Source organism: Lepidothrix coronata, unplaced genomic scaffold (genome assembly GCF_001604755.1).
Source record: "Lepidothrix coronata isolate B3197 unplaced genomic scaffold, Lepidothrix_coronata-1.0 Scaffold2, whole genome shotgun sequence".
Classification (NCBI taxonomy): Eukaryota; Metazoa; Chordata; class Aves; order Passeriformes; family Pipridae; genus Lepidothrix; species Lepidothrix coronata.
This window is the reverse complement of record NW_016690182.1, coordinates 210,227-226,799: the sequence shown is the minus strand read 5'-3', so window position 1 is coordinate 226,799 and position 16,573 is coordinate 210,227. Positions and strand designations below refer to the sequence as shown.

Below are 16,573 nucleotides of genomic sequence, written 5' to 3'. Positions count from 1 at the left end.
CTGCTTTAAATAACACAGAAAAATAAGCATAGCTGCAGGAAGCATAAATATTTGCCTATCAGAAAATTTTGGACCCTACTCACATAAGAGCTCCAACTCATAACATCAGTGTTTAGAAAACCCTTTAATTGCAATGTAATATTCTGGAAAGAAGCAACAACGTTTGCTCCTTGTCCCCAACAAGTAAGAAAATCAGGCACTTGTGGCAATTTTAGAGGACTAAAGGTGCCATAAATGTAGAGACTGGAATGCAACATGAATATCACCGAAATAATGTTCTAAATACACAGACTCATCCAGGTATTACGTACGTCCTATTTATTTCTGAGATAAATTATCATAAATAAATTATTCAAAAAGCCCAGTAATTGGCAATGAAAGGGAAGACAAAAACTCATCTATGATGGAAGCTTAGGAGTTCAGCTCCCCTGTTAATAAGATCCCTGTTGCTACTTTGCATCACATCTTGTCTGTCTGGGTGCATGGGAATTGCTGACTCTTTATTCCACTGCACACCTGCAAAGCTGTACAGACCAGGTGTGCAGCCTCAGGTGCATCCTCAGTGCAATGGGACTAAACACTTGTCCCTTTACCAAAAACTCATACCTATATGCTTCAAAGAAGTTAATGTCTCCAAAAATTAGAAGCTCTTTCACTTGGCTATAAGAACAATATGAGGCTGGTTTTCCAGCATGTACTGAAGCTTCACAAATTATAATATTAGAATGAGAGGCAGAGTAAAATTAAGGCAAAGGAGGCAAAACACAGAAGGCTGGTAGAAGTCCTTAAGATGGAACTCTTGCCAAAAGAATAGAGTCACAGCATCACATTTCGCAGTTTGATATTCTAAAATGTAGTAAAATGCAATGTATGTTCATTTGTCAACACAGTCCAGCTTCTTGTGAATGTAAACTATTAAACAGTGACCACTCACTACAAATAATTGTATTGAATTGTATTTCGTGGCTTATTACCAGCCGAAATTTCAGTTTTGACCTCCATATCGTGGAACATCCTGCACTGCATCTGTCCCTGCTTCTGAAATGAACTGCAGCTGATCAAGTCCCTTGACCTGATTTTGACCCAAGATATCCCAGCCCCTATTGCTGTGCACTGAGTCCTGTAAAATCAGCTACTAAGTGGATGTGACAAGCAACACAGCAATGCTTGCCTATCTAGATGAGATCAGACCTGCCTCCTTAAAAACAGTGTACCAGGCATTGTTTTAGCTCCCCAGAAAGCAGTAACACGTTCTGTAATGGGAATTACGCAGTCTTTATTCTATCAAAATTAAACTTAGGGACGTGCTAAGAAGAGCTAATACAGAAACACAGAAAGGAAGAATATGTTACAGGAGTAGATACACAAATTGCAGAATTTCCTGTTGCTGAGATTATAATCATGTGAGGTACTGCACCAAGAGTAGATAATTTGGGATTGGTGTTAGCACTTGAAAGCCACAATGACTAAGAAACAATGATGTGCATCTAAGATGTTAAGCATAAGCCAATCACCTGCTAAGATCAGAATGAATTTTCTTCATCATATTCAGTGCTGTACACCTCAAATCATTATCTTCTATCCTGAGAAAACCTACGAAAGTCAGTTTACCACGCATCACACAAAAGGCTGAACACAAACACAAAGACTGCTAATTTTAGGACCTTTTTTAGGTGCTGCTAGAAATTGTTTTTAAGTCTCCCGGTGAGTATCACAATATGTGGGACAAGGTTTCTACAAACCAAGTAAGCTAGTTTTGTGACAGGAGATTTTAAGCATAATATTTATACACTTTGGCAGAAGCAAACAAGTCTTCTGCTATTTACATTTTATTTAGAACTCTGAGATTTGAGATTTTAAGCACCTTGGAGATTTTTCCTTAAATCAAGAAAAAAAAAATCTATTTTTTTTCATGTGATGAAACATGATACAAAATCCTGCTGTAAGTTACATGAGCATAAAACAAAGCTACTTATACAACATGAAAACATTTTGGCCTATATTTTCCCCAAAATAAATAAACCTCACATAAACTAGAATTATATAGTGGAAAAATACCCAAAGCAAATACCAAAACCCCCATGAAAGCTTATTACTTACTTGCAACTCTAAACAAATTCAACAGGTTCTTCAACTAACCATGAACATCTAGTAAGATGGGAATAGCTTAAAGCAAAAAAAAACCCCATTCAAAATAATAACCCTGTAAAAGCTACAGTGACTTCAAATTCAGGTCATCTATTAATTTATCTATTTATTATGGCATTATATAAAGGACTGGAATTACTCCATTTGGAACATTTTGAACAAAATATTGGAAATATTCAGGGGAAAAAGGGATAATGAAGCAGAAATTTCAGAAAATGGTAATAAGAAAAACTATGTCTCAACAGTTAAAGTCTATCAGCCATAAAACACTTCAGAACACAAAACATTCACTGAATGTATACTTAAAGTGTACACCAAAACTGGCTCTCAGAAAAGCAATGTGAAGGTCTTATCGTCAGAAAAGAATCATCTAACCCTGCCGTTATAAAATACCTGTTATTCACAATGTCACAGATCTGGACAAAAAACATCATTAATCTTACCTTTTGCTGTATGAAGTTTCTCTGCCCTTCTTAAAGGAACAGCCCACCTCTCTCCCAGTGGAATTCCAGCACGTCACTTTTGTCTTTCCATCTCTGAGTTCCTGTTAAAGTAATTTTGAGATTTCTCATGGTTGAAAAATGTGGTTCAACAGAGCAAAAGACAAAACAAAGGTCATCATCACCCATCCCTTTGTAAATACTACCATTTTTTCTTTTCCTTCTCTCCTAGTTTTCCTCTTTTTTTCCTCTTGCCTGTCTCTCCTAACTTCTACTGCAAACTCACTCCTTTTGGTCAATGTTCTCCCCTCCCTGCTTTCTTACTTGCAGATGCTGCGTGTGTGGAAAAGCTCCCCAAATACTTCTCACATTTATAGCCCTCAGCTGTTATATATGGCTCTCCAGGAAAGATGGCATCTCCTGTGATTTCTATTTCGATACAGATATATCTGGGGGTTTTTTTATCTTCTATACCTGCAGAAATTCAAGCAGGACTCAACTCTTCAACTTGTTGCATCAGTAGCCATTGTCAGTATTAGTGTCTGCCTGAATGAGGTCACTTTTATTTATATACACTGGAAACTGACTTTGTAAAAACACGTGTTTACTGACATAGAATATATCTGTATTGGTTGCCCATTAAAACTGAGCACACAGAGAATAGCAAATCTATTTTAACTCCCTATATATCCAAATTATCCTTTACTGTAAGGTCACTGATTTTTACTGTGCTCACTAGGCCTTCACACATCGCTCCCTGCTGCCACGGTCCACAACGGGACCGGCACAGACAAAACCTGATGTCAGTAAGTATCCTCTTTGCTCAAAATATTTGTATTAGAAAGGCAAAGCCTTGATGCCGAACACAGGACTGAACAGCCGCAGGACACAGACGAGATGCTCCCCAAGCAGCAGGGCCGGATGAGAGCACTTGGGAAAATTCTCTCCCAAACCAACCAGTGGCTAAAGAAAGCGGGGAGGAAAGCGGCCGGCCCGTGACCCCACCCGGCCTCCAGGGACGGCCGAGAGCCCGCAGGGACCGAGAACACGCGGTGCCCCGGGCGGGACCCGCAGCACCGCCGGGCCCGGCAACCCGCCCCCGGGGCCGCCACCGCCTCCCGCCCGCCCCGCCCCGCCGCCCGCCCGCACCCACCGTCCCGCCGCGGCCCCGGCGAGCGCAGCGGAGGGCGCGGAGCCGCTGCCTCAGGTAAGCGGCGGCCCCGGGGCCTCCATGGCCGTGCGGCGGCCGAGCGCTCCCCGCGGGAGGCGGCGGGGCCGGGCCGGGCCGTGGGGCTCGGCAGCTCCCGCCGCGGTGCCGGGGCGGTGCCGGGGCCGTGCTCGGGTTCGGGCGGCGCGGGCAGAGCGCGGCCCGCGGTGCGGACCCGCCCCCGGGGGAGGCCGCGCAGCTCCGGGCCCGGGAGCTCGTCACGGGCATCGGCCGCTCGCAGGGACTCATCTCCGGCTGTCTGTGTGTTTACAGGAAATAAACACACAGGGCTCTGATGCGGGCAACGCGATGAAATTCGGGTGCCTTTCCTTCCGACAGCCCTACGCGGGGTTGCTTCTGAACCAGATCAAAACAGTGGAGACTCGCTGGCGTCCCTTGCTAGCAGGCTACAAGAACTGCACCATTGCTATTCATATCGCTGTTAAGGACTGGGAAGATCAATCATGGAGAGACATTCTTTTGAATAGGTTTGGTATGACAGAAAAACAAGTGCAGGATTTGTTGGATGAAGGGGAAAAATTCGGCAGAGGAGTTATTGCAGGTAAGCAACCTGAGGTTTTATTTTCCTAGCAAGCTTTCAGTTTGTTAACATTCAAATACACATGTGCTTCACGTGGTTCTCATTATGACTTTTTTTAGCAGTCTGAAGGAGTGGAGCCTGAATTGTGATGGGGGGGTCTATTTCAGTTCCTGTAGGCTGAGTACAGCAAGGGAAGTTGTCAGTAAAATTTGTACTATTTCATTGTGTTGGAAATGTGAGGTATTTTTGACCTTTAGGTTGAAGAATTTTAGTCAGGCCTCTGTCTTCTAAAAACACTCGCTCTACTTAAAACTTCAGGCTACAAAGTCAGTACAAGAAATAAATGGATTTGTGCTAACTCATCACAGTAGGATAACATAGGCTGCACGTTATTTTGTTTCAAGATAATAAATGTCAATTCCACACTTTTTGCATTTTGAGCTGAAGAACTCTTGCAGTACTCATGTTCAAGTGAAGTCATGACATTGCAGCGCTTTACATGTCATTTTAGAGTATTACATAAGTAATTACATAAATCCTATTTCAGTTTTACTGACACACAGTGTTTGGGCAGCGAAGAAGTTTGTTTCTGTAACAGTCAGGATGGAGTGGTGTTTCATTGTGTACATTGTGCTGACATACAGTGGATGTTGCTGCACTGTACACTTACAAAGTTTTTATCCAGCAGTCATTTTGCACTGTTTCTGTGTAGGTATATTTGTTAAACCATCTGTCTTTCATTGTCATTTGAATATTTGTAGCTATTCCGGTACAACAGATTACTTCTATCACACTGAAAAATTGTTGTGGTTCTTCGGTGCTGAAAACTGTAGGTCCTACATTATATGCAGATTTGGAGCCTTGGCATAAATTGCACACTCAGTTGCAGAATAGGTATCAAAGCTTCTTTGATCTTTATTTAACATTTTTAATCATTAAGCAATATAGAAATTCCCTTTTGTGACATGAAGATGTTTCCAGACAGCAGGAATTTCCGTATAGTTTAATGATTTTAAAATGTTAATAGAATAGTGCCCTGAGAGGGGCAGAGAGGTTTTTTTTTTATGCTTTAATGAATCTGCTTCAAGGCCAAATGTAGCTCAGGAGTTTTGGTAGCAGGTGTATCTCCTTAGCTGCAGGCTGCTTTTCACAGAATTCTCTGTCACTGAGTTGTGGTGATTATAACTGGGTGCTTCTCCTGTTCTTCACCCATCTGAGGTCAGTCACCTGGGCCATCTTCTGCAGCAAAAGGCACAGGCTGGAGGTGTGCATCCCTCTGACTGTGTGCCTCTGGTAACAAAGTGGCTGTTCTGTGTGTCCTCAGGGAGGGTAACTCCTGGAAAACTTTTCTCTTGGAGATCAAACAGGCAACTAATTTTGTATTTTAATTTTACAATACAGGATTAATTGACGTTGGAGAAACATCACTCTATCCAGAAAACCTGCCTCCTGAAGAGATTCTGGAGCTGGAAAACAAAGCTGTCCTCAGTAATCTAGAAGAGAAATACTTGACTGTTGTTTCAAATCCAAGATGGCTCCTGGAACCAATTCCTGCCAGAGGGAGGACAGGTGTGTGGCAGGTGGACATCCCTGAAGAACTGATCCCTTCAGAAGCATAGGTGTTGCCCCTTACTACTGTCTTTCCTGCCCCCCAAAAAAATTGTAATTCACAAGTCAGCATCTTGTTTAGGATTCCCTTCCAAAACTGAAATGGCAAATACCTTTGAAGAAGTGCTCTTTTGAGGCAAAACAAATGTGATTTTTATGACTATTACTGGAAATTATTAATGTTTTTTTCTAGATTTTTCCTATATATAAACAACTAAGTAAATGCCATTTTTTTAAACACATCGTTTTGTATTGTGTGCCAATTTAAAATGTGAGTAAATAAAACCGTATTAAATGATGCTTGCATCACTGATTATAGGAAAATAGTGCTTAAAAGCAGGCTGCCATCATTAATAGGGTATCTGTGTCACAGCCCACTCCTAATCCTACTTTAAGGATAGATTGTTTTCACTCACAGGGAAGTACACAAGATACACATCTAAAGGATACAGCTCTGTGACCTGACAGAAGTTGTAAGAAGGCCATTATGAGAAAGAAGGTGCTTGTTAAAAATGAAATGAAGCAAGTATTACATTTCTTTCTCTCATTTAAGATGAAAAATACCAGTAATCTTTCAAAAACATACAAACTGATCTAGAAACCCAACCACCATTGTCAGCCACTTTAGCATGGAATGATATGATGCTGACACATACCTTCTCAGCCACAAGAAAACTGCGCATCAGGTACAGCAAGACTCACAGCAAATTTTAAAAAATCCCATTGAGAATATTCTTTTCATTTTATGCGTTTAAAGTACTTGGAAATAACCAATGTATATTCTGTCAGCATTTCTGTTACTCAGAAATGGTACCTCAGGAGTAGAGAAACAAATGACAGAAAGTTTACTGCCATGCTCATCTCCCATGTAGTAAAGGCTTATTTCACTGGACCAATAACCTGTCCCATCAGAATATTCTGAGTTAGTTTGCACATAGAGGACCCAACGTACCTCCCTAGCTGTTCCTCCTGCTGGCAAGTCATTGCACCACCATTCCTTTGAACTATTCTTCATGAATCACTACACACATCCCCTTGTCACCCCACCAAAGGGACTCAAACCAATTGCTCTCAACACCATCCCAGAGCTGCTTTGGAAAGCTGAGGAATGTGGAGGCATTGCTTTGGCTAGAGCTCTCCTCAGGTGAATTCAGATGCTCTCTTCTTCACCAGTGTTGCTCAGTTGGTTTGTAGAGACTTTCCTTCTATTGGAGATCCAAAGGCAGAGTCACTAGCTGTTCTTTTATCACATGCTGGATGAAGTCAAGCTTGACTCAAATCCATTGGCCAGAATCACATGAAGTTTCCAATGAGGAAAGCTCCATTTTAAATTCTTTTTTCTTGGTTTGAGCAAATTTTTCAGTTGAAGCCATTTACCTTAGCAGTCAGATGGCCCTGCAGACAGCCAGCTGAAAGGAAGTGACCAGCTTGACTGAGAATCCCAAGGGAAAGTTCTCAGTCATCACTAGGACACCCAAGCTGTGCTGCTGGGACATCAGAGCAGCATCCAGTGTCCCAGTGACATGAAACAGCAGCAGCAAACGTTAAATACCACTTGTTGGTTTTCATTTACAGATTTTTTTTTTACTTGAGCCACAAAACAAATAAAACTGCAACAAAATAAGGTATGGGATAGGACAGTGCTGGGCTGGGTTTCAGCCAGTAGCTGCTCCACAGGCAGGAAGAGGGAGCTCTGCAGCATCAAGGATGGAAGCACCATATCCAAGTTTTAAGGTGTGCACTTTGCACACATGCAGAAATGTCCATACACTCCCTTCTCTTATTGCCATGCTAACACTAGGGAAACATAACCTATGGTATTTCAACTACCAAAACTGGGGGTTACTTAAACACAGAGAGCAGCTGCAAGGATCTGGGAATACCAGACATCCATTTTTGTAAGCTACAGGACTACAGATTTCATAGACTCAGTTTCTCCAAAGCACCTGTAAGTCCAAGATGCTGTCAAAGCAGGTCTTTCTTCAGACAAGAAAATGCTATAGCAACACCAGTGAGTTCCTGTCTTGAAAAGTTTAATCATTTACACCAACCAACACAAAGTTGGTAACAAAGACCAAGGTATGATATTTATACCTAACCAACAGCTGTGAGACCTACAACAAACGTTTCTGGCACAGACTGCACACAATGCAATGGGGAACAGCTTATTAAACAGCCAGTCTAGTGGGAGAATGGTGTACATGCTGCTCAGGAAGTATCAAAATGTGAAACTGGTAAAACAACAAAAGCAACATGTGACTCCCAAGACAGTGCAAAAGTTGAAATACTTACATGAAAATTTACATGGCTAACTCAAAAGCATCATGGAAGTTGCCATATATTCTACTTCTCCCCCCCAAAAAAGCTTTCCAGTGTTGCATGAGAAGAGCAACACTCTTGTGCCTCTGTGGTTGAGACAATGATTGTGGCTGAACAGAAAAAGCAGTAAAGAGGTACTATGCTAAGGCATCCCCAAAGCATTTAAAGGAGACACAAAAATCAAGTGTATATTTAGGACCTAAAAGACACCTGGAATAGCATAGGCATTTCATACAGGGTTTTTAAAAAAATACTTTTAGATAATACTTATACTGTACACAACAAGACTTTTAAACAATATATTACACTGCTAAAAATGTTCATATAAATACTATACAGGCAAGCGTGCAACCAACCCGTTAGGAAGGTTCACAAATTAGACAACCACAATCCTCTGGAAAAACTCTCAGATTATCTTCGAGATCTCTGATTTGTGTAATCCAAGCCACTGATTCAGCAATACCTATTTTAAAGGAATTTGGACAAGGCATGAGATGAAATACATTTGTCTGCTGATGACCAGTTCAAGTTTAATATGCTACTGTCATCTTAATCTGGCATATCAATGTTTAACTTGGGAGGTGGAATCACATATTTTCCAGGACTCTGTGTAATGACCACTCCAGTCTTTTTTCGAAACATTGGTGCAATTTTTGGCGGTTCAGGCAGTGGTGTTTCTTCTGTCTCTTCATTATCTTCATGATGAAGATCATAAGAAATATTTCCATATTCTCGTAGGAATGGGAAAATTTCAAGTAGGAACTGGCAAAAGTCTTTGCGAATTCCAAACCACCCTAAAGAAAAAGGGAAAATTATTTCATGTTACTGCAGAACAGAATGAACACATAATTAAGCAGGCAGACTATGCAATCTCATTTAAGTTCTCTTGATTGTTTGCATGTGAATAATATAAAATTTGTTAGTGCTGCTTCTCAGTGTTTCTTACCCTTGCAGTTCAGGTTACATACACATAGATATACATCCAGAATAGGGACATGCATTTGCACACGTTACACAGTGTCAGGCCACATCAGTACAGAGAAAGAACACAAAAGGACTTTGCATCTCAACCAAAGCAAGTAGTGCCACATGGGATGACACTGTAAGCACAGAAAACTTACTGCAGTCACCTGAAAACAACAGTCTAACAAATATGTGAATTATTTCATGAGAATATACATAGAAAAGCCCTTTTTCAAAATACAAATCTTAATAGAATACATTTTAGCATTGATTTTCGATCTGTTTCCAGGATTTTGAAAATACTTACAGTGATTTCCACCTTTCTGACCAAATGTTGTTGCCATTAACGTTATCAGTGAAAGCCAGAGAGGAACAAATATGGGTATGAAGGAAAAAGAATTATGTCCATCCAGTCTGTGTACTAGCAAGATCTAAATGGAAAAAAAAATATAGTGTCAGTTTAATTGCAATACTCACTTTCAAACTGCTTAAAGCATAGGCTGATTTCAGATCTTTAACTTCACACATCTGTGGGGGAAAAATGGTCTCCACAGAAGCATGTAGTTACAGTTCCAATGCAATGCAGATTTTACTAAAAAAAACTTTAAAGAACACATTTGCTGTTAATATTTTATTCCAAACCAAAAAGTAGCATTCTCATTTCAGTAAGTTAAAAAACCCAGTATTCATCACTCCCTGAAAAAAAGAACAAGACACAAACTCATTATGCTTTTCCAACCTCAAATGTGAGCAGTGGAACCACAATTGTCATCCAGCTGACAGCCATCGTGATGTGTGTCCTCCTCTGCTCAGCAATCACATCCATAGAGCGCAGGAACAGAACGGACCACACAATGTAATAGAGCACTACCAGGCACAGGAAGGACATCAAGATCCACAGTGGAACACAAACAACCTGAGGGAGAGAGAGATTTGATTTGTTTCAGGTGTGGTTCTTTCAAATGAAGCATGTCTACATATTAAGTCTAAACAAGAAAAAGAAATTTAAGTCTTTAACTATAATCTCTAACAGGAGAGCATCAATTCAAGCATGCTGTTATGAGCCATATCAGCTCTCTGAGGTTCCCCAGCTTTTTAAACCCCATGAAGATGAAACAATTTAAAATTAGGTCAATGTAGTTCAACTTTAGTAAGACATTCATGATTTTACATGGGCTCAAATTGTACTTGAAATTGATTTTAGCAAGTATTTCCTACAGTGGACACCTTATTTGGAAGGGTTTCAATCCTTTCTCAAAATTTTAGGAAAAGAGAAAGGACAGACATAACCACGCCAGATTGTCAGTTTTATGGCAGTTTGCAAAAATCCAGACACAGAAAGAGCACTTTTGTATTCTAAAGGCATTTGGGACAGGACATCTCAGCAGTTTACAGTGACCAGTTGTACAATAAATGGACTTACACGCATGGTAACACAACAAATAAAACTAGTTATTTACCACACCATGTTTACCAACACATTCTCTAACTCACCAATCATTTTCATGGCTAGTTTACTGTTCCCATTGGAAACTTTGGTTAAGATTTCTCTTTCAACTACTGCTCAGGGATTAACTGCAGTTGGTGGCACATTCCTCTCCCTCAAAGGGTGAAATGCCCAAAGAACAGCCTCCAATTACCACTGAATGAAATGCCAGACCCTCAGTGAAGGATTGCTAAGCAAGCAAGAATGTTATCATGGACTAATCACATATTAACTGTTCCCTAGAGTAAATATCTTTATGAAATTCAGCATTTAAACAAAGAAGAAAACACTTGTTACGTACAAGCCATGGCCATCTGATGATCTCGTCTAGTCTGAGTGCAATAAATATGAACTGTAGAATATTGACTGAACACAAGATTTCCAGCTAGAAAAAGAAAAAACATTAGTTAACTCTTAGCATAATAAAGCTATTACCAAGATAACCAAGTCAAAGGACTTCTCTGACTCCATGTTCATCACTGCAATGAGCAGGCAATAGTTCAGATTAAATACTTCTGAAAATAATAATAAATTAACAACTACTTTGATTACTCATGTCAAAAATTAATGTCCCGGATTAAAGACAGGCCCCTCTTATGTTTCTAGCAAATCAAAGGGAAATAATGAAATCTTCATGGAATAAAAAGAAAAGAAAGTAGAACAGCACTAACTGAAGATGATAAAAGACTAAAAAAAAAAAACATTATAAAAGTGAGTAGAGACAGCTGTTGCCTTTTATGGATTCCACTTTCTTCTGCCAGTACTTAGCAGCTGTGCAGTCATCTGTAAATCAATGGGCAATCAAGCATCATCCAGTAGAAGGCAAATACTTCTACACAAGTTTTACTTTTAGGAATGGTTAACTGTGAATAGAATCCTGCAAAATAAAATTCTATAGCCAACTGTTTTAAAATGAGCAACTTAAAATATCAGTTTACCAGCCATCCTAACAATCACTTACTATTAATGTTTCTCTCTCTAGTGATAAACTCACCCTAGGCTACTGTTAGAGAAACAGTCCCTTAAAATTAAAATACCTTAAAAAGCTGAACCTCATCTAAAAATCAGATTTTTAATGGGGTAGTTCAAGGACATAGCAAAACAAAAAATTCCTTAAACAAAATAAATTCAGGAAGAATTCTAAGTTCATTGCAAAACGCCAGAACCATGGGAATATCTTGAGAATCCTTCCAAAACCAAAAGGAGTTAGAGAAGATAGAGGCAGAAAGCAAAACCTTACTGTTTTATGCCTACCATCCACACTCCCAAATTAAAGATTAAACACAGAGATTGGGATATTAAGACATTTTCAGCCCTGATTACCAAGAGCTCTGGAAGTTCAGTTCTGCCTAGGGACTGGGCTTGCTATCAGTGGAATTGTTTTCAGTTGTTTTCATGTAAATGTCCAGTGTTAGTCCGTATTGCAGAGTTCCTGGTGAGTTCTTTTAACATACAATAATAAAAAAGCAGGTTCAACACATGCTGCAATTTGGTAGTTGAAAAAAATTAGAAGATACTAGAAAAAGTTATATTATTCCTGATCATGATTTTCATTCACACTTGCAGGTGAGTGCAAACAATTAACTGGATTGATGCAGTCCTCCATATCACACTTTCTTGAGAGTCAAACTGTCACAGAATTGGTCCTGCACTGCCACGAGTTTGACACACCACAAATGAAGCCTCACCTCCAGGGACCTGTCGTGTCGGAATCCCCACACACACGCTGCGACTGACACCGGAGACACAAAGAACAAGGGCATGAAGACCAGAAGCCAGAAATGGGTTCCTCTTTCGATCCTGTCACACACCAGGACTTCAAACATCAGCAGTAGCAGGTGGATGCCTACTGCAATTAACATAGCTTTGAACTCCACACAGGTTTCTCCTTCTGCTCTGAAGAGAGGATAAGGAAGCATTCAATTTACTTGCCAAAAAGAAAACACACTATCTTGCAATCATTCCAAGACACTTGGTAAGTTGATGATAATTATTTTTAAAATGTTGGAAACAAATGTTCTAGATGCTCTTATGCTGTTAAAAAACCCATTTGTGAACTGAATTCAGTACAGAGCATACATCCTATTCCCTTTGTTCTGCCAAATAAACATCCTCAACTTACCGGTACTGCGGGTTCCGAGCCCATACTCCTGTTCCCACTGAGGCACCAACAATCACCATCAACTTCCACAGCCATATCGGAGCAAACACAGCCCAGTAACTCCACTGAATCTTGTCATCCAGACGTAGAGACAGCAACACAGAGAAGAGCAGCAGGCAGGCATAAATAAGGAATTTGCTATTGAATAAAACAAGCAAACAAACAAAAAAAAGAGTCAGAAATCACGGCAGGCAACTTCCCATGAACTTTGTACAGAACAAAATCAGTCATAGCTGAAATTTAACTGGGATACTTCCTAACAGAAAACGTGTGTCAAACTTCTTTGCAAGGAATCCAGTATTTCATTATAAATATAGCACCTCTTTCACTTATAAAACCATTGCTTCGAGGGAATGCATCAAAAGCATTCTTGCATGACAATCTCAATGAATGGACAGCTATAAATAGTTCCCTCCCACAAGGATCCAGTCGGGAGCTGTATTATTCGAGGCTCAGAAATATACCAGCTGTACGTGTTTGTAGACAATGTGTTCTGTCCCACGAATCAAATAACATGGTTTCGAACATCAAAAACTAAATTATGTAATTTACGAAATTTTATCCTCACCGCTTTTAACTAGAGGTTATAAGCTACTACAAACTGTAATAGGGCAGACTCCAGATATTTTTTCTTAATATTTACATTCAGTTAGAAAAGCAACACTATGGAAAAAAACAACAGGTTAAACTTTGTTAAAAGTTATTGATTGCAGACTTAAGTTTCTAACTGGAATACTGATGATGGTGCTTATTAGTTTTAAGTAGCTATATTGACATATTTTATGATTTAGTCAATTTAAGAAGGAATAAATGTATCTGGAATACATGAGCAGTGGTACAGCAATTGATTTCACCATCAAATATCAAACAAAATAATTACATAGTAGGCAATTTCCTCACCAGACAGGAAGGGAAAAGTAACCCACCCATTCACCAAAAGCTCACAGACTGCCTTATAAAAAACGTAATTAGGCTTCAACACCACTTTAGTGAAGTAATTATATGTATTTTAAAACATGGATAACCTAAGGAACAGAGTAAAGCAGCAACAGTCAGGGATACAACCCTCTCTCCACCAGCACAACTCCAACTATCCACTTCCCATTCTCATCAAATAACAAAGCCTTCCTCAGAACAGCATTCCTACCCTTATATCAAGCTGTTTTGTCTCTACTCAGGACAAGTGTCTCATCTGCCCCTTCATAAGGAAAAGCAGATTTATTGTGTCAGCATTTCTTCACGTGCTTGATAAAGCTACCTCGGGATGGGATGATATAAACCAGTCACTCTTTACAGCAACAGAGAGATGTCTCAGCTTCCTCAACTAGTCATCCTTTAATATTCAATATTCGTGTAATTTGTATCTTCCCTGGCTCCTCAATAAATACAGCAGTAAAATGCCATGTGATAAAGCACCACTGCTCCCCGAGTGTTCCAGCAGCATCAAAACACTCGAGATGAAGATTTCTGCAGAAGTGCAACATTCAGCTTGCTCATTCACCACTCAGCACCCAAATAAGCTGCAAGCATCGCTCTCATAACAAAACTTCATAAAGCTTCTGGGACTTCTGCTCCTACTTTTCCATTACTTCCAACCACACATATTTCAATAGTTTACTTCAGCCTCTACAACAATGCGTTTCCCGGAGCGCTGGTTACCCTTTTGTTTGTCTAAACAACCGACTGAACACAGCTCGCTGTAACTGCCATCACGTAAGGCCTCTTTCACATGCAAGGCTTTTCCAGGACTCTCAGCGTCTCAAGCCACCTTGCACAAGTTACTTGGACAGCTTTATTCCGTGGTCTTAAAAATACCCGGTAACAGCAAAAAATTCAACTCATTCTCTCAGTTTAACAGTTTCATGTGTGAGTACTCGCTTGGCGAGCCAGCCAGAATCCCAGGCAGCAGTGACTTGATAATTTTAGGAGAGCCAGGATGCAGACTTGCCCCCTGGGATGCTCCCTGTCCATCCCAGGACTGCTCAGCCTGCCAACACCGAGCCTGAGGGGGGGGCGTGGGGCAGCTCCGCACCCCAGAGCACCACGGCGAGCACTCAAACACCACAACGAGCCTTGGAATCATTTGAAAAAGTTACACAATAAACAAAAAAAAAAGAAGACTGGAAATCGGGCTGGGAACCAGGTGAGGAGCGCCGGGGAGCATACACCGACCCCCGCGGCGCCGGGAGGGCTGGACTCCATGATCTCAGAGGTCTCTTCCACCCTGGCTGATCCCGTGAAGGAAACCGGGAACGGCGTGTTCCCGGCGCCGCCCGAGCCCGCGGTGCGGAAGCGCCGCCCGAGGCCGCGCTCCGCTCGGACGCTGAGGGTCCCGCACCCTGCGCCTCTCCTGGCCGGGCTGACCCTGCCGGGCCGGCCGTGCCCGCGCCGCCCTCACCTGGGGTTGAAGTCCTGGAAGAAGCCGCGCAGGTTCATCGCGGCCGCTCTACCAGGCGCTCATGGCGCGGCCACCGCTCTCGGGCCTGGCCGGGCCGGGCCTCGCCGCTTTCGCGCGTGCGCACGACCCGCCGCCGGGAACCGGGCGGTGCGCGCCGCCGGCCTTCCCGGGAGGGCACCGCGCATGCGCGGGGCGGGGCCGGGGCGGGGCTATGAGGGGCGGGGCTATGAGGGCGGGGCTATGAGGGGCGGTCCCGCCGGTCCCGCCTCAGAGCAGGATTCCTTCCTCATCTGAGCAAAATCAGCCGGATTCCAGCGGGAAGCCCTTCCCTCTTGTCCTGTCACTCCATGCCCTCGTAGAAAGTCCCTCACCGGCTCTCCTGGAGCCCCTTGGGATACTGGAAGTTGCTATAGGGTCTCCCTTCAGTCTCTTCTCCAGGCTGAATAGAATTTGGTTGACTATTACACCTCTCTGGGCAACTCTGAGGCATTTAAATCTCTGGGACAATTAAATCACTGAGCATTTAGGGTCAGCTCTACGAAAATTTGTCATAATCCAGTATTCACTGAGAAATGTTTCAAATACAAATTCAAACAAACAAACAAAACCCCAAACCAACCAACCATCCAACCAACCCTGTTAACTTTGTTTTAGGGAATCAGGATGGTCTTTTTCAACGTCTGTTAAAATTTTTTCGATGGCCTAGCACAATTCTGCAGCCTTTGCTGCAATAAATCCCCCACCCATACACTTGGTCACTACACGGTGGTGTTCCCCCCTTTTCCTTTGTAGGCTGGAGCTTGTGTTTCCTTTGTGCCTCCAAAGCCTGGCTGCTCATTCCCCTTGTCAGGGGACTTTCTGCAGGGACATGTAAAGGAACACCCTCCTCTTGCAGCCCCAGAGTCATGCCAGCAGCATTTGCCTCAAGTTGTGTTATTTCTGCTTAAATATGCGACTGCTTTTCAGAAGTTATGCACAGAGCTTGGTTATTTTAAAAATATGGGCTTAGATCACTTGTTCTAAATCTGTTCAAAATGTCTTATGTGTTACCTGTTCATTTGTGTTTCATCTCACACTTGGGTAAGCTTATAATGCCTTGTATGTGTTAATGGAAATCCTCATCAGACATTCTTCAAACTATTAGTGAAGATGAGCCCAGAGGATCTGGAGATAGGTTTTGTTTCTCATTTGGTCACTTAGTTTCTGCTGCAATTTGTGACATGGCTGTTTTCATATTCTGCCCAATATATTCATCTGATAAAGCAAGGCTACAAGAAAGCAAGGACATGTCAGCACAAATAA

The 16,573-nt window shown here is 41.7% G+C and overlaps 2 protein-coding genes across 2 annotated transcripts; one reads left to right on the top strand and one right to left on the bottom strand.

The window, feature by feature from the left end:
• Positions 1-3,732: 3,732 nt before the first annotated feature.
• Positions 3,733-6,242, top strand: CUNHXorf40B (chromosome unknown CXorf40B homolog). Its single transcript, XM_017818882.1, has 3 exons — positions 3,733-3,795; positions 4,069-4,357; positions 5,738-6,242. Exons 2-3 carry the CDS (start codon positions 4,105-4,107, stop codon positions 5,953-5,955), a joined length of 471 nt encoding a protein of 156 aa, XP_017674371.1. The 5' UTR covers positions 3,733-3,795; positions 4,069-4,104; the 3' UTR covers positions 5,956-6,242.
• A 1,714-nt stretch (positions 6,243-7,956) lies between these two features.
• Positions 7,957-15,438, bottom strand: TMEM185A (transmembrane protein 185A). Its single transcript, XM_017818869.1, has 7 exons — positions 15,272-15,438; positions 12,835-13,011; positions 12,401-12,608; positions 11,014-11,097; positions 9,966-10,142; positions 9,534-9,657; positions 7,957-9,057 (listed from the first exon to the last, which is right to left on the bottom strand). The coding sequence occupies exons 1-7, from the start codon at positions 15,307-15,309 to the stop codon at positions 8,813-8,815; spliced, it is 1,053 nt and encodes a 350-aa protein (XP_017674358.1). The 5' UTR covers positions 15,310-15,438; the 3' UTR covers positions 7,957-8,812.
• Positions 15,439-16,573: the final 1,135 nt, after the last annotated feature.